The following is an 18995-nucleotide window of genomic DNA, read 5'->3' as shown; positions in this document are numbered from 1 at the left end:
AGCTGAGAGGTCAGGAAACAAATAGATGTTAGGACATAATAAAGAGTAGTGGTTTTTTTTTTTTTGGTGGTGGTGGTTGTTTTTTAAGAATAGAGAGACCTAGACATAGTTATAGGTAGTAATAAGCAGGAACAAGTAAATAAGGAGAGTTTAGAGTAAGTTTGAATGATTAAGGTAATGATCTGCTGAAGAAGTAGAGAGGGATCCAGGGAGAGGTTGATTTTGGTTGGTTAGGAGAGGGAAACTGTTTCTTATTTTTGAAAGTAGGGGAGAAGTAGAGAGAATGGCAGATTATGTCAAGGGGTATTGAGATGAAGAGAATTAGAGAAAAGGGAGTCAGGGCAAGTTCCCTCAATTTTCTTAACAAGTTAAGAAGTGAGAGCATCAGCAGAAAGACAGTATAAATACCTTGAGAGGAAACATTTTAGAACATCTTTTGTGGGAGTAATGAGATTGGGAATCAAGGAGAAATTAAATGATTGCTTTGTTGCGATGAGGACCCAGATGAAGTTGTATAACATGAAGTAACATAATTTTAAATTATTATTTTATTGGCTCAGATTGTTCTCTTCAACTAATGGGGCTCTGATGAACTGCTGGTAATTCATATTACTCTGAAGAATAGAGTTACTTCTTGTTAAGGAGGATGCAGTTTCAGGAGAGGATAACATTTAAATTATAGCCTTGCCCTATTAATACTCCTTGAACTGTTCTTGCTGGACTCTTATATCTTAGATTTTTTTTTCTCCCATTGGTTACTATCAAGAAGTAAGGTAATGACATTCAGAATTCCTTCTCAATAAAATTCTTTCCTCATCTAGGATACAAACAAAAGGAAATATCCCTTTAATTTTTCTTAATTTTTAGATGGTAGGTTTGAGAAGGCTATAGCATATAACCAACGAGAAATTCAGGAGAGTAAGAACAAAGGATGTCATCAAATTATATAACAGAAAATTGGCTCATCTCATGGCAAGAACAAGGGATAATAGTTGAACAGCCAGAGTGCTTCTCACTCTCCATTGTAAACTTTTGGAAATACATGGACAAGAATCCATTATGCCATACTGTCTCTCCTACTAAGGGTAATTAAATTTATTCATATTAATAGATTTCATTGTTCTACTTATTTGCTAATCATAGCCTTAATGTTTAATATATTCTGAATATTCATTTCTTATTTTTGAAGCACTTCAGAAACCATAACTAGGGAATTTACTCTGATGCACATTTGAATGTGTGATGTTTTGAGTGCTGAAATGCATCTACTAAACTAGTTGGAAAGGGAGGGTAGGTGATTGTCTTGAGTGTGTGGGACTAAGTTATCTTTTACATAATTCTCACCTTGATTGATGAAGAGAACTTAGTAGAAGATTTTTTAACAGGTTTCTCATGGTGATGAAAAAGGCAATAGATCTTCAACATTAATCTGACCAATAGCATATGTCAGCAGCAGAAACTCTTTTGCCCCCTTGAAAATGCCAAAAAAAAAAGTACTATGATTACACAAGTATACACTCTCATTAGCTTTCTTGAGCAAATCCTTCTACTTCACACAGGACAGACTGGCTATTTCAATGTATTGTACAGAATAGCTATATCAATAAGTTTGTTATGTTAAGGTTTGCAACATAGTCAGGCTCTCTCTGCTTATGTATATGAGGACCCTTACCATATTCTTTAATCCCTTTCCTTTTTTTTTAAAGGATTACCAGTTCTTATCTTCCTGCTTTTCTTTTCAGACCCTCACCTTCAGCTTTACCTTTCAGTAAAAGATTTCAGTCATTCAAGATAAAGAGAATAGTTTGTACAAAAAGTGAACTTTGAAGATGTGTAAGCATTTGTCCTAAATGGATAGATGGAGAACATGTTCCCAGGCAGAATATTTGATTTGTAGGGAAAGAATGTAGGTGAATATGGAAGAAGTGGACAAAAGATAAATATAAGTAAAGGAAAGGGAACAAATAGAAGAAACTACTCAATCATAGACAAAGGGTCTTATATAAGTTCAATGAATTTGCTGTGGAACATAAGTGGGAGTCAGTAGATAGAATCAATAGATGAGTAATGTAGATACAGAGATGAAGAATGAGGTAGTATTTGTTTGGTATAAAGGGAGATAGAAGACAAGTAATAATGAAGTTGCTGTGGTGAAAGTGAGATTTTACAAGAAAGGATGAATTTTAAAAGACTATTGGAAGGAACAAAATAGGATATCAATAACTAAAATGTGTAGGAGGGTATAAATGAAGAGTTGAAGCTGTTTTTGATAGAGAATAAACTTTACATTGGAGACAAAAAATAGACTGCTATAGAGTAGAGTGACTGAAGAGGGAGAAATAAGGTAATAACTTGGCTTTTCTTGTTGTAAATTTTCTCTCTAAGGGAATGGGGAACTGCTATTCTGTACTTAGTTTTGACCAACAAAGAATTGATTTGCCATGCTAAAGTGTGAGGGGCTTTGTGAGAAAGTGACCATATCATATTAGAATTTGTAATAGTTTTTTTAAAACCCTTAACTTCTGTGTATTGGCTCATATGTGGAAGAGTGGTAAGGGTGGGCAATGGGGGCAAGTGACTTGCCCAGGGTCACACAGCCAGGACGTGTCTGAGGCCGGATTTGAACTTAGGACCTCCCATCTCTAGGCCTGACTCTCAATCCACTAAGCTACCTAGCTGCCCAATAGTTGTTTTTTTTTTTTTAAAGGATACTTGGGCATATTCACATACACATAAGATTTTAGGAAAGCAAATTTCAGAAAAATCAAAAAGTTTTTGCCTATGATGCATGGTTTATAAATGGAGAGAACAAACTCATGATGTACAGAGAGAAAGATATTTAGTAGAGATGAACAGATATATGAACTCACTAGAAATATGAGCCATAGAGGTAATTGCGAAGATGTTCTTCTGACAAAGTAATTATAAAGTGTAGTTGAAGAGGAGAAGTATTTTGATTAGTGCAACTAGAACAGGTGCTTGTCACCTAACATTCTATCTTTTTCTGTGAAGGTAGTTAGTTATTGATATGTAAGAATGAATGATCATAATATAATTGCCTCTTAATATTGTGTTTTTTTATGGCCATTTGTTTTCTGCTTAAGGATCTTAGATTTGCATATTTGAAACAATTCCTTGCTTCATGATTCACGCTACAAAGATAGTGTGACCCAGGATGCCTCACTCGTTGTAGGGATTTTGTCTTCTCCTATAAGTTTGTGTTGGTTTTATCTCTTAGAATCTGCCTGCTTGGATTTGGTTAAACTTTTTAAATGTTTATTTTGGCAAAAGAGCACAAACCAATATTTTGTATCTATGTACTGAGGGCATGTACAAGATTTGATTGCAGACCCTTTCTTTGAGAAATCATTTAAAATGGGAGAAGTATTCAAAGATTAGAGCCTGATATATTTTTTCCCCTTACTTTATAATGGACTAAACTAGTAGTCCATAAATTATAGGACCAATTGTTGATTCCTTGCAAAATTCCAGAATGAATAATTCATCAGATATTTTATGAGCAATTAAAAATGGAAGCAGTGATTTCTAGGAACTATCATGGTTTCACAGAAACAAATCATAGCCAAATCAAACTCATTTAACACTTTTGTAGGGTTATTAGTAGAATAGACCAGATAGGGATATGGATATTTCAGTAAGGGATGAAAGTTTTCATCTGGGATTCACATTACTATAGTAGCTAGTTGAACATTCATACTCCCAAAAGGAATAGAACCATAGCGGTGTAGGAGGATCATAAGGGTTATCCTGTTTTTGTAACTTTTTAAAAAATTTAACTTAATTAATTTAGAATATTTTTCCACGGTTACATGATTCATGTTCTTTCTCTCCCCTCCTCCTACCCCCTCCTGTAGCCAGCGTGCAATTCCACTGGGTTTTACATGTGTCATTGATTAAGACCTATTTCCATATTATTAATATTTGCATTAGAGTGATCATTTAGAATCCATATCCACAATCATATTCCCATCGACCCATGAGATTAAGCAGTTGTTTTTCTTCTGTGTTTTGACTCCCACAGTTCTTTCTCATAAGTCTCTCAGAATTGTCCTGGATCCTTGCATTACTGCTATTAGAGAAGTCCATTACATTCTATTTTACCACAGTGTATTGGTCTCTGTGTACAATGTTCTCCTGGTTCTGCTCCTTTCACTCTGCATCAATTCCCGGAGGTCTTTCCAGTTCACATGGAATTTCTCCAGTTTATTATTTCTTTTAGCACAATAGTATTCCATCACTAATAGATACCACAGTTTGTTCAGCCATTCCCCAATTGAAGGGCATCCCTTCATTTTCCAATTTTTTGCCACCACAAAGAGTGTGGCTATAAATAGTTTTGTACAAGTCTTTTTCCTTATGATCTCTTTGGGGTATGAACTCAGCAGTGGTGTGGCTGGATGAAAGGGCAGACAATCTTTTTTATTTTTAAACCCTTAACTTCTGTGTATTGACTTATAGGTAGAAGAGTGGTAAGGGTAGGCAAAGGGGGTCAAGTGACTTGCCCAGGGTCACACAGCTGGGAAGTGTCTGAGGCCGGATTTGAACCTAAGACCTCCCGTCTCTAGGCCTGGCTCTCAATCCACTCAGCTACCCAGCTGCCCAGGAGACAATCTTTTAAAGCTCTTTGGTCATAGTTCCAAATTGCCATCCAGAATGGTTGGATCAGTTCACAACTCCACCAGGAATGCATTAATGGCCCATAAGGAAAAAGACTTGTACATCATCTCAGGAACACTGCAGAGAAGAGGTCAGGTCTAAAGCCTAGAATTTTGGGGGACTGACTCACACAAGGGACAGGAAAAGGATGAGGAACCAACCAGCAATTTATCATAGAAAGTTATCACAGAATTTAAGGGAAGGATACAGTATTAAGAAAATGGTAGTGGTCATGAGCACAAGTATATGAGAGATCAGGGAGAGCAAGGACAGAAAAATGCCATTGTATTTAGTCAGTAAAAAGGTTATTTGAAAGAGCTCTATCAGTAGTGTCAGATAGATTGTGACTTAGTGTGAGAAGTGGGTATGTGTATGTTCTTTGAAATAATTTCAAAGTAAAGGAGAAAAAAATAGTGATAGTGTGAAAGGTTTAAGGAAGGCTTTAAAAAATAAGATAACACCAAGTATCTTTTATAGAATTCAGTGAAGAAGCTAAGAGATGGAGAGGTTGAAAACACAATAGAGAGGGGAATGGAACAAGGAAACAGACTGGGAGGAGTTCAGATGAAGAGAATTACCTATTCCTCTGAAATTAAAAGAGAGAAGATGAGTGAAAACATTGAAAAGGTTATAGAAGTGGATAAGTGAACTGAGTTAAGATAGTTGAAATAAGAGAATGAGGTCTTTTCTTTAGAGTGAAAAATCAGAGAAAATGAGACTGGAGCCTTAATGGAAAGATTTAGAATAGTTGATTTGGGATTGTTAGGTTATTAAGCATTTATCAGGTGTCAGCTTGTGTGACTGGTCCTGTGCTAAGGGCAATATCAAGCATTTATTAAGTGCCTACTGCGTTCAGGCATCATTGTACAATGAAGAAGTACCTGGTCTCAGGGAAGTTACAGTCTATTAAGGAAAACAATATGTATGTGTAAAAGCATTCGCAAAATAAATATAAGAGAGTTAAATACAAAGTAGAGAAGGCATGATATTTGTATTTTAATATGGGCTAAACATAGTTCATGTTTTGTTGAAAGACTATCCATTGTGATTAATTACATTCAAAATCAATCAAGGAATATTTCATTTCACCATAGGTCTTGAAGGGCACCTTAAAGCTCATAATTACTCCATCTCTGGGCCTTTTTTTTTTAATTTTTATAACAGATAAAGAAATTGAGGCTCAGGAGGAAAAAGCAGTTTGTCCAGGATTATGTAATAGGTTAGTGACAGAACCAGGACTAGAACCTAAGCTCTTTTAACTTTCAGCTTCAGTACTTCATACCACACAGTTTTCAACATTATGCACATACCATAGTTTTCTTAAACCAATAGTTTCCTGGGGAAAGGTAAAAGACGTAGCTTGTAGCCACATGGGAGCTTTGGTTTTGTGGGGGAGGTTTGTTTTGTACATTTTCTGTGATACAGAATTCATAGTTATTCTTGATGGCCTAAAATGCCATGAAATACATGAATGAAAAGCCATTTTATTTATTCCATTAATATTTCATTAATGTACATAAGAGTTCTACAGAACCTATGTCTCTGAGTATTTCAGTAACAACAAAAAAGGATCAGATCACTGTAATTAATAACTGGACTTTAGCGTAATTGATTATTGTTTTATGTGTTATAATATAATTTTAGGTGAATTGCATTAGTAAGTGTAGGAAATGTATAATTTCTGAAAAGTCCAGCTAATCCCTTTTATTTTTACATGGCAATTATTTCTGAATTTACCTTTCTCATCATCCCCCTTCTCTGTTTTTGTGGTTTTATAAAATATTCTATTATTGTAACAAAGAAAAAAGTTGTTAAGTGCCCTGATAAAATGCTGTGTGAGCTATTCCTTATAGTCCCCCCACTTCTCCCTAGAACTGAGATACATTGCTTCATCTCTTTTCTAACATTGTTCAATTTTGTTTCATTATTCTTTTTGTTTATGTTTTTGTAGTTATTTTATATACTGTTTTCCTCATTTACTTATTTGATTCTCCAAGTTCATTTAATTCTTATAATGTTTCTTTAACTTCTTATACTTATTTTTTTAGAGTATAATAATATCCCCTTCTAATTTCTCTGACACTATTTATTTAGCCATTTCTCAAATGATGGCCACTCACTTTGTTTCCAGTTCTTTGCTACCAGAGTAATTGCTAGGGCCTTCTTTTTGGTCCACAGAATAAATTCTGATCAGTTAAGAGTTTAGCTGAATCGTGAATTCCATGTGTTAAAATTTATAACACTGGGGCAGCCAGGTTGCTCAGTGGATAGATCACCAGGCCTAAAGAAAGAAGGTCCAGGATTCAAATCTGGCCTAAGGGCAAGCCAATTAAGTGCAGTTGCCTAGCCCTTACTGCTCTTCTGCCTTGGAACTGATAATATCAAGTCTAACACAGAAAGTAAGGATTTATATATTAAAAAACAAACAAAAACTATTCCATAACATTATGTGATGATGCTTTGGGTGTATCATATTTCTCACACATAGCCATAATCCATTATAATTTGGACACATGAAAATCAAAGCTTTTAAACATAACTTAGAGAAAAATCTTAACATTTTTATAAATTTTTAAAAGTTAAATTGCCAAGCAAAACCTTTTCTTTCTTTTTGGTCATTAACTGGTGTTTGGGTTTCAGTTGTAGAAGTCTTGCTTCAGATGCCATTAACTAAGTGCGTGAGTCATAGTTGGATGTTAATAATTTCCATATGTATTTTCTTAGGTGCTGTTATTCTTCTTGGGAGAACCAACATGTTTCGCTTTAACCACCCCAAGGAAGCTGCCAAGCTTAGGGAAAAGAGAAAGGTGAGAGAACTTCAGTTACTTATAGGAGAAACATTGTGACAATTCTAAATTTTAGAGATACTTTTTATTTCCTAAAGGTTAGAGCCACTGGATAGTCAAGGAGGAGGGAATGTGGAGCCAGGGGTCTGCATTTCTGTTCTGCTAGGCAGTGCTGATTTTATGGGTTTTCTCCTCCTGGTTGGTTAGCCATTTGGAGAGTATGATAGACATCGTAACACAACAGAACCCCCACAATTCAAATACAGCTTCAAAGACCCGTAGTTTTAACTGAGAAGAAAAATGAAGTTGAGGTGGGGGTGGACTCTTATAAGAGTTACCCTGGGAGAGAGGGAAAAATTATAGAGGTTCAGAGTGGGTTTACATATCAATAATTTACTGGTAATCATTTAATGCTGATTGTGTACCTCATTGAAAGACTAGCCTGAAAATCTGCAAACCTTAGTCTTACCACTGTTGAGTCTTCCTAGTCTAAGCCAACACAATAGCTTCCTGTCTACTCCAGGACAGTCTTTTCCAACTCTGTCATTGCCATTTAGAAGGAAACTATCTAGCTTCATAACATTATCATTTAACCTTCTCCTTCCCATCTTTATTTTGAGTATTAGGGGGATTTCCCAATCGACAGAGCCTTCTGTAATCTGTCCCTGTGGAATGTGAAGTGCTTATTTTGATTTTTTGGGGGGAATTTGGTTTGGAGAATGAGTCTTTACATACCAGCATATATCATTTTTGTACCTCATGCACAGCAATACTCTTAATTCTAAAAAAGAGACTGTATATTTATGCCTTTCCCTGAAAATCTTTTCATTGCCAACAGAGTATGTAAGCTGAAAGGTCTGATCAAAGTGGGAAAGCTTTTAATGACCTAAAGACAGCCTGAGTGATGCCCAAGGAGTAGCCTAGATAGATAGAGGTTTAGCAACTATGCTCAATGGCCTGCAACATGTTTTCAGCCATGACAACTCACATAGACTTTCTGCTCAGGCATAGAGAAATTGTATTCTGCCTTGGGCCAACCACCACCTACACTGAAAAAGTAAAAACTTCTTGAAGTGTGGATAGTTCTCATTTGTATGCTTGTTTTCAGCAATAAAAAAGACTATTTAGAAAATATTGCTGTTAGGTTTTGATGATTGAAAAAGTTAAAGGATGTGCTTTGTTCTCTATTCTTAGAGTGGACTTTTGTCTTCCTTCAGTTTGTCGATGACTGACCTCTCAAAGTCATGTGAGAACCTCTCAGCTGTCATGTTGTATAATCCAGGGTAAGTGATTATCAGAATTATGGTTTTTATTATTAATTACATTGTTATTTTGAGTGTCATAGAGTTGCTTTTCATTTTTTTAGCCATTGAGACAAGTATTTTGAGTAGATTTTCCTAGGTTCCAATGCAAGAGCATGTGAAACACTAAAACCAGTATTCACCTTTTGAGACCACAAGGGAAAGAATGAGTACCAGAATAATGATTGAATAAGTTGACTTATAAACATTGTGATTATGGTAAAATCACTGAGCTCCTCTTAGCCTCAGTTGCCTCACCTGTTAAATGGGGAAAAAATATTTTCTATGCCTGAAAGAAAGGGATGATATCTTGAGGGCTATTCTATTTCTAAGATCCATGAGTCTATGATTCTGTGAATATTTTTGTTCATCAGAGGTCATGTAGCTAAGTGACTCTAGTGCAGAATATTTGAGCCACATCTTGTAGTGAATAAGAGTCCCTAAGGATCTAATGGGCATTCATGAAGTCTCTTATTTATTTACCTATGAGATATAGATCAGCATACCAAAAGAATACTAATCTAGAGTCTCCCAAGTAACTTCAGTTTTTGAAATCATGGTTTCATTTTTTTCTTCACATGGGAATTAAATACTGCCCATAAGGTCCATAGAATGAATGCTTTATCTAGTAATGGCTAACAAGGAATGTGGTTGTTAGACAAGTAAATGCACTTGTGTAATGGAATTTAGAGCAGTCAGGGATATTAGGGATCATTTAATCCAACACTTCTATAGAAAAGAGAAAAAGTCACATGCCTTACCCCAGGTGTCATAATCATTTTGGCTGGGCTAGGATTCTAGTTCAAATTTACTGATGCCTAATCCAGTACATTTTGTGTTACTTTTGGTAAAGATTTATTGCTTCAGAATATCTGGCTCTTCATCAGTGGCAGACTTCTCAAAGAAAGCTATAAATAGCTCCTTTGCTACATAACTTACTGTTTAGTGGTAGAAGTTTATATTTTAGTACAAAAGCCATAAAGTGAGCTCTAGACTATATCTCTGATGTTTGAGAGTACATGCATATGGGTAGATGAATGATAACTTTTGAAGGACTTGCTGCTATGGTAGTTATGTCTTTTAAATTTATTAGAACAGTTCTAGCAAATGTGTGTTCTTACAACCAAGATAAAATAGCTTATAGGATTGCTTTGTTTAAATATTAACAATCTATAGGGAGTACTCCAGTTTAAATACTCTATTCATATCTATTTAATGTTATTAAACTAAATTAATGGTTCTGACTGCTATATTAGAATGTTAACAAATCCACATAGGACCCAAGACTGAATGTCATATCTGAACATTACCTTGCATCATTATTGTCACTTTCAGTGACTGTTACTTCAAGTGTTTTTTGGTAGTTTAACTGGCATTCAACATTTTGAGAGTCAGAAAGGTTAGTAATAAATTTCATACTATTTTAACCTTCTACCAAATCATTATCTAATTGCCTATGTTCTGAGGGTTAGAGATACTTAACCTGCTTACCTTTTTCTGGGTGCTTTGGAAAATGCCTAATAGCAGCTTTTAGACGCAAGAATATGTGCTTTAAAACACTGCCTAATTGTTAAGGTTCTTTTAAAAAAAGTCATCCTCCCAAATGCCCCAACTTCTCATATTAATTAAATTCCAAGGCAGAAACTTAGTTCAAGAATTATGGGTCATTCTGGTAGAGGTTATTATCAAATCGTGTCTTTGGGTACAAAGTGGTCAGTTATCCAAGAACTTCACACATAGTATGTAGGCAAGAAAACTCTGAAGTGGGATATTTCATAAAAAGCACTTCTGGTCAGTGGATAATCCCCAAAATCATCCTCAGTAGGACTGCTTTAACCTAACCACATTTTGAACTTGCAGAAAAAGCAAAAGACTGTGTGCCAAGCACTGTACTAATCACTGGGGTTATAAATACAAAAGTAGGGCAGACCTTGTTCTTCAGGCATTTTCATCCTCTTTGGAGGAGATAGCCCCAGATAGGCTCAGCTTTATGGCATATGGAAAGGCTAGGAGCTATTTAGAGTCCAGCAGGTGAAACAACGATCAGATGATGAGGTTTGCTAGGGCAGATGGCCCCTGACTAATTAATGATTGTTTGAAAGGAGGTAACAATCAGAGATGATTCCACTTCTGAGTGAGCTTCAAAAGAGAGGGGGCTTGTGTTGGGGAAATGGGGTGGTTCAGCATCTAGCCAAGAGTGCCCAGTTCTTAGTAGGTGCTTCATAAAGAGAGCTGGGGTCTGGAAGAGGAAGGGGATGGGCTCCCCACCTTCATGTGGCTAATGGTACTCTCATGGGTACAGCCAGGGGAAGTTGGCATAATTTCAGGGTTGTAAGATTATAGATTTAGAGCTTCAAATGACCTTAGAGTAAGACATGAAGTTAGACATTAATTCTAGTTCCCTGCCCTTGTATTCATTTACAGATAACAAACTGACGAAGAGGTTAAGTTGCCCCGGGTTACACAGTTAGTATCTATCTCACTAGAAACTTGAACACAGATTCAAGATTCAGATTCCCAGTTCAGTGCATATTCACTATGCCATGAGGCTGCTCATACTTGTCTGCCTTCATCTTAGTATCTAAACCTGCATAGAAGATGGCTTCCATATTCACTATTAACACTATTATATATTGTTTTCATAGATTGAGTTAAAAAAAGATTTCTCTCTGCCTATATGACACATGCAAGATTTATAATTGTACAGATGTCATGTGAACATACTATCACTCTTATTTTACAACCTGTTATAAAGTAAATTCTCATAAATCAAAATATAACTGAAAAAATTACTTATTGATTTATAAAAAAGTAAATATCTTATTACAAAGTTTTTTTTTGCTCCAGTAATTTGACAAAATCATGCTGAATTAAAGCTATATTCTTGCTTTTATTTCTTATTTGAATATTACAAACTTACCATGTACAGAGATTTTTGAGGTTAAATGAAAAAACACAGTTCACAATGGAAGAGTAATGAAAGGCCTATTTGTTACTTGGGATCAGTTGAACTAGTTGACTTTCAAAACTAGATAGTAAATTTGTGAAAATGATGTCTAACCCTCAGCTTGAAATGTAGGGATGAAATTGCATTGCCTATTGGTCATCTAGGGTGAAAGAAAAATAAATAAGGAAATATTGATTATTATGTGGTCATGACTGGGCAGAATGCTGTGGGGAGTAAAAAAATGGAAGGTATAGTCTTTGTCCTTAGGAAATTTACAGTCAAATGTGGGTAGGTCAAAACCCATAAAAGAAACACTTGAAATAAGATGAATTAATATATAATTAAATGTGAGGATGAGGGCAATGAAGTGGAAGCCATAGATTGATGTTCAAGCTCCCAGATGCTGAAATACATGACCCAGTACCACATTCCAGAATCTATCTGAGGTATCTTGAAAAGAGGACCTGCCAGTAGGAGACTCCCTTCTCCTCCACTCTCCTTTGTTTTGATTCTTGACTGCTCTCAGAACTTAGATGAGATGGGAATTCATAACTCTATTCTTTCTACTGAGTGGAAGTCCACCAGGCTTATCTCTGCTTCCAGGGTTCTTCATGACACTGCCATCTGATCTACTTACTATTTTTAGAAATCTTACTTTCTGTCTTAGTAACAACTCTTCAGAGAGAAGGGCAAGAACTAGGCAAATGGGATTAAGTAACTAGATCTATGAAGTATCTGAGGACAAATTTGAATGCAGGTCCTCTTGACTCCAGGCCTGATACTCTATCCACTGTGTCACCCAATTGCCTTATTATCTACTTATTTAATCTAAAGACCTCTGGACTGTAACATCTCCACAATTGCTCCATTAGAACTTCCAGACCTCTCCTTCTGCCTTGAAGGTGAACTTCTTTTTTCTTGTATCATCTTTTGTATTTAGTCTGTGAGGTTCTTGTGAATAAGAACTTTCTTGCCTTTTTTGCTTATATGCCCAATGTTTATCATAGTATGAACTTAATAAACATTTTCATTCATTGATGAAGAAGGACATGATCCAAATATCCTTGTAGCTTGAAAGGCTACCATTAACAAGAAAGTAGCAAGTAAAGGAAATTGCCTCTTGATATCTTCTGTATATCATTTTGTCTCTTTCATCTCTGATTGTTTATTTGGTCATGATATATACCTTGACCCATGATGTCATCTCATTTCATGTCTTCAGGCCAAAGTCAAGTCTTTTATTTTTGTGACATTTCTTATTTACACCTGGTTGTAACTATCAGAACTATTAAATGCCAACCTAGAATCTATCTAGAGGAGGCAGGAATTAGTTTTTGCTTCATTGGGTTGGAAGACTTTTATGTAAGAGTTTCCATCTAATTGAGGCCTAATGTATTTGAAGGAACAAAGTAATACAAGTAACACAGATTGCTTTATTTGAATGAAGAAATTCTTGGAGCCAGAAATGAGGAGAGCAAGTATGTTACACTGAGTAGACTGGTTTAGCTGAGTGGAGGTTCATTTTGGAGAATAATTGAAGATGATCCAAAAAGGTAGGGAAAAGCCAGTAGAAGCTTTGATCCTGAGGTTGGGCAGGTATTCAAATGTTTGAGCTGGAGAGAAACATAGTATTTTAGAATAATTCAGCAGAAAGTTATATGACAAATTTTTGAGTTATAGTTAAAGTAGGAAATCAATTGTTATTTCTACAAAAGAATAATAAATCTACATGTATGCTTACAGACACAAACATATATATATATGTACATATATATATACACACATCCATATAAGGACAAGAATAATAATTAATACATTTCCTATGTATTCATGTCTGTAATAGAGATAGAGGAATATATAGGGAAATACAGGAGAGAGAGAGAGATCGAGCACTAAATGAACTCTTTTAAGTTTTGTTCAGTTCGATATATTAAACATTTAATGAGTATGTAAGGAAAAGTTCTCTCATAATTAACAATTTATTTAAAAATGTTTTATTTTAGTTACAAAAAGTAATATCAGAACATACAAAATTACTGACCATATCTAAAATATACACTATGTAGTATGACAGAGACTTACTGGCACTTTTATATCACTTTTATTCAGATTTGGCTTCTGATCCATATTAAACTGGAGGAAAATATCCTGATATTCATTGAGGGAAAAACCACAAACTAACCTTCACCAAAACTTTTAAATATATGCTAATCCTGAGGCTAATATAAAAGAGTGCTCCAGTAAATGTTTTGTCTTAGGAGATCAAATTTCATTGCCAGAAAATGCAGTGTGATTCAGGACAATATAATATATATCTCTATTTTCGTCATAGTAGAATTTTGTTGGAATATTTTCTTTCCTATGAACTGAAAATGAATCTGAAATTCATAGCTTCTCTTTTTGAATTAACAAGTGATAAGAACTATCATAAAAGTAATAGAATTTAGAGCTGGAAGGGACCTCAGAAATCATGTAACTTGTCCCCATGCCAAAACTAAGTCTTCACAAAAGAGAAAACTTTAAATCAGGCCAGGGCAACAACTGAGTCGAGGAAGGGGTTGGGGTGGGGGGGACTTCACCTGAAGTCTTAGAGGTAATTATTGAAGGACCAGGACCCAAACCAAATGATTTAGGCTCTTAATCTCCACAACAAGTCTTAAGGAAGCCACCTCCTTTAAAAATTGTTTTAAGATTCTAAAAATTGCACATGAGACAAAAGTGCTGAAAGTGATTTTAGAAAACATTCATAATAATTCATTGATTTTGATTTTAGCATTTCCCTTCTGCTTTAATCTTAAGTAGACATTCTAGAAATAAGAACTAATAACTTCAAACATTTATCCATAGTACATAGGAGAGAAAGAGCTCATTGTGATACTTGAAGTAGGAAAGTGTGATGTTAGTAAAAGGATCATTGCTGTTTCCTTGGGTTTAATCAGCACCATGGAGGGTTCCAATACATATTTTGTTTTCCCTATTTTCCTGCCCTCTAACTTTTATAGTCAGTATACAAATCATGATTTGTAGTTATTCACACTATATGCAGATACTTCATATTTGGTGCCTTAGGCTTTAGTCAAAGATTTGCAAATTGGAGTCCTTTTCCCTGTTGATAGTTCAGTTCTCCAAGAATCTCTAATTATATCTACATGGATCTCTCCTCCATCCTCAGAAATTATAAACCCTCTATTTCTTGGTGGTCTGAAAATGGTTTACCTTGCATCTGACCTAATTATGAATTTTTCTGACCAAACTGGTTCTCTCTATATATGAACCATCCATCATTGCCTTATTTATGTTCAAAGCTTTGCCAGCTTTGTAAGATCTTCTGAATGTTATGCTCCCTTGGTTTAAGTGTCAAAAAAGTATATTCTGTTACCAAAATGTGAAATCAGAGAAGGATTTTGGAGCAGCTGGAATTCTTTCTTTTAGCATTTTGATCTGGTTAGACTGGGTTGTCTTATAACTAATCAGTTGGTGTATGTAGTTAGATACTCTGTTTGAGTATGCCAGATGATGGTTTGGGTGCTTCTGTTCCCATTACCTCCCCCAGTCCTCAGTCATTTGGATTCATCAAGTAATAATGAAAACTGCTAGAGCTTACCCCCAGGTGACTTCAGCCAATATTTATGAAACACTGATGTGTTCTAGCCATTCTGAGAGACATGAAAGGAAAGAAAACAGTCTTTGCCTTTCAAAAACTTAAAATCTATTGGAGGAAAAAAAAACCCCTTATGTTACATAGAGCTTGACTCTTTGTATTGCATATTCCCATCCGGTATCTCATTTAATTTTCACAAGTAACCCTATGACCTAAAAATGGCAGGTATTATATCTCTTTATTCAGTAAAGAAAGTGAAACTTTGAATTGCTCTGTGATGATCTACCCAAGGTCATGCAGCTAATAATGACAGATCTGAGATTTGCAGCTGGCAAGCTGAGGACAGGGCTTTCTTACTCCACCATTTTACTTCTCCCAGTATTTGGCCCATAACTAATATGACTTCACTGCCAGTCCCTACTTCCTTTATGGTTGTGTCCTTTAATATGAAAATTGGCTGAGAGCTCTTTAAACTATTACATTTTTGTCATGCTTGGGGAGTTTCTTTACTTTTATGCATAATGGTATTACTCTCAGAAAAATCCTATTGGCTATTTTTTAAAAATACAACTTAAATCCTCTTGTCTCACCTTAAAATTTTCAAACAAAATAAGACTCCAATGTGAAGATGTTTGATTTTCAAAAAAATTTTTCCCCCTTATCCTGTGAAATCAACTTTATTCCCAAAAGCAACCAGGTATTTAAAAAAATAGGTGATAGAGGATGGAAAGGAGTTTCTTTTCTTCAGTACTAATAATTTCTCAAAAGACTGGCTGAATCAACATGCTATGAATTACCTTCAGCTTTCAAAACATTTAAAAGTAAAACTAGCTGCTTGTCATCTTGGCACCTGAGAATCCATTTTCTTCCCTTTCAGATTAACAAAGTCAAGTTCATCATTTGGCCTATGGTTTTCTGAACTTGTTTTTGGCTACCATTTTAATCTTCTTTAAATCTATGATTTGTACATACACATGCATGGCCATTTGGTGCCAGAGAATTTTTGGATGAAGCTGGCATCCCTGTTGCTTCCTTTGGGAACCAGCCCCATTTTGGACCAGAGCCCAGTCAGTCTCTTTGCCAGGAAGTAATTTCCCAACAGGAGAAACATTCTCCCCTCAAATGACACAATGTCTTTAAGAAAAGACTAAGCTGACTGTTGTAGTTCTCCTCCACTTTGCTCTGGGATTAGAAACAGGTGGCTGATTTGGCAAGGTTCAGAGCTCTTACAGCCTCTTGAATGTGTCATAAAAGAAATTCCATAAATTCTGGGTTCATTTCCATTTTGAAAATAAAAGAAAAATTCTTCACCTGGCCACTTCCTTCACTCTGCAACTAGCCATAGTTATGCATTTGTATGATGAAGTTGATTTCTCGAGGCAGGACAACTAGAAGCCTTATGATTAAAGTACCATAACTTGGAATGAAATTACTGAACTAGATATCCTATTAAAATAAACTCTATAGAGATAATTCTTGTCTTTAGGAGCTTTGCTGCTGGTTTTCAAAACACTTGACTAATATCTCATTTTATCTTCATAATAATTTGGAAGATAGGGGTTATTATTATCATCACCATTTTACAGTTGAGGATATTGAAGTTTAGAACAGTTAAATTACTTGTCCAGGGATCAGTCAGATAGCTGTTAAATATCTAAATGGAGCTGGATTTGAACTCTGGTCTTCCCAGCCCTTTATCCACTATGCAACCTAGCTGCTTCTAGCTAAGGTTTACATCTGTGTGGGTTCCAAGCAGTAAGAGGATAGATTCTTTCATTTTCTTTGACATAAAAGAAAAGACTATTTGTGTAAGGTACCTAAGGCTTTTCCTCACTGGATTCATAATGATGTAGAGTAGGGGTCAGCCATTATATTTGGATCTAGGTGAAGATAATACTTATAGTGGCTGTATCTTCCAGAAGGCCTTGTTCTTTCGGTTCATAAAAGAAAAAAGCCACTAGAGAATTCAGCTTTTGTCTTAGTAATTCCCATTTTTTCTTTCTTTTTCCTTTTTTTTTGTTACCTTCTAAATTTTGTTCTGACCTGTCTTGTTGACCTCAAGCATAGAAGTCTTCTCCATGTCTTTGGCTGTCTTTTCATTGTCAGTAATTTTAATAGTCACACTGAGTTTTAGCTAATGGTTTTTTACTGTTTGTCTTTGCTGGTTTATTCCATAACGTCCCACCTTTTTTTAAATGCTAGGTTTGCTGCAAGATTTGTTTCTTCTTCTTTTCCAGTTGTCTCCAACTTCTCCAGTTTCATCTCAGTCATCCTTGTTTTCATGAACCATTTACTAATTTGATTGCCCATAGCTTATTAAGATAAAGGGGTGCTGGAAAATATTATGCCTCTGGACTTTATCTTTTATCATATGTGTTATGATAGATTAACATTAACAGCTGACTCCTTACCCTATCACTGTGATTCCATAGTGAGCTCTTTTAAACTGTAGGCTTGCTGTGCACTGTATGGTTTTGAAGATAAAGTAAATAAAAATGTTAAATTTAAAAAAGAATCTGAAATTTAGATTTCCATTATCTGGATAGTTTTGTCAATAGTTTCTAGGCATGGTGGAAATAATTCTAAAACTGACTTGGTAAACAAAATGAGCTAATGACATTACTTCAAGTGAAATTTGGTGTCCAAGATGATTTATTTTAAACCACTGCATGGATTGATATGAAGATAAATGTCCTTTCCTACTCAGCCTTAAATGGAAGCCTGGTTTTTATTTTAAGACCCATACTTTGTTTGCTTCATTACATATCACCACTGTCTGCAAGTCATTTGTTTAGGCAGTTGCTAATATGGCACATCTGTACCTATGGAGGCCAATTTCATTCCATTTCTTGGCCCACACTGCATTTGTAAGGGAAGAAGTACTTTTTGTCATGGCATCCTGGAGTAAGAATGGGAGGAGCTTGTCACAAAGCTAGAGAAACAAATCAGATCACATATGGTATGAATTACGTCATGTCATTTTTATAAATGAATGATAGCTTTATAATATTCTACATAAACAAGCAAATAAGCACTTCTAGCAAGGAAGAGAATAGGCAAAGTATAAAATGTAACTGTTTAAATTGGGGAACCTGTGTATAACATGGTAGGGCAGCATTTTGAAGTTTCTTTTTTATTCCACATTAGTATACTATCTAATATGTAGTACAATTATATACTATATATACTATGTTGTCATAGTAGTTTTAAATTAGACAGGAGTATAATATCCATTTGGAAGAACAAAAAAAAATCAAGATTCAAAAGGGAAATAATGTGAAAAAGTACAAATGAAGTAAGTAACCATAGCATATCAAAGAACTAATCATCAAAACTATTTGGTGTTTGTTAAAAATAGCAAAGTAGATCAGTAGAACAGATTATATAAGCTAAATACAAAAGTAATTTCACATACTAGGCCAGTATTTGATAAACCCATGAAGATAATGTGTTATAGGTAGGACTCAGTTTTGATATGACTTTCTGAGGGGAAAAATTGCAAAGAAGTCTGGTAGAAATTAGAATTAGATCAACATTTTGTACTATGTATCAAACTAAGCTCGAATTGTGTAGGTTATGTGAATATAAAAGATCACTTTTGGCTAGATCTTTTGGTCAAAGAGTATGATTTTTTCCATTTTTTTTCTTAGCATAATTCTAAGTTGCTTTTCTGCTCCAAAGAT

The 18995-nt window shown here is 35.1% G+C and overlaps 1 protein-coding gene across 1 annotated transcript in view; it reads left to right on the top strand.

The window, feature by feature from the left end:
• The window catches only part of KIF16B (kinesin family member 16B), a 222028-nt gene that overhangs the window by 165194 nt on the left and 37839 nt on the right, over positions 1 to 18995 (top strand). Inside the window, exons 16-17 of the mRNA XM_044663419.1 lie at positions 7402 to 7484; positions 8658 to 8746. Coding sequence (XP_044519354.1) covers positions 7402 to 7484; positions 8658 to 8746 — 172 coding nt within the window. The remainder of the gene's footprint in view (positions 1 to 7401; positions 7485 to 8657; positions 8747 to 18995) is intronic.

The sequence above is a fragment of the Gracilinanus agilis genome, chromosome 2 (genome assembly GCF_016433145.1).
Source record: "Gracilinanus agilis isolate LMUSP501 chromosome 2, AgileGrace, whole genome shotgun sequence".
Classification (NCBI taxonomy): Eukaryota; Metazoa; Chordata; class Mammalia; order Didelphimorphia; family Didelphidae; genus Gracilinanus; species Gracilinanus agilis.
This window is presented reverse-complemented; position numbering and strand designations above follow the sequence as displayed.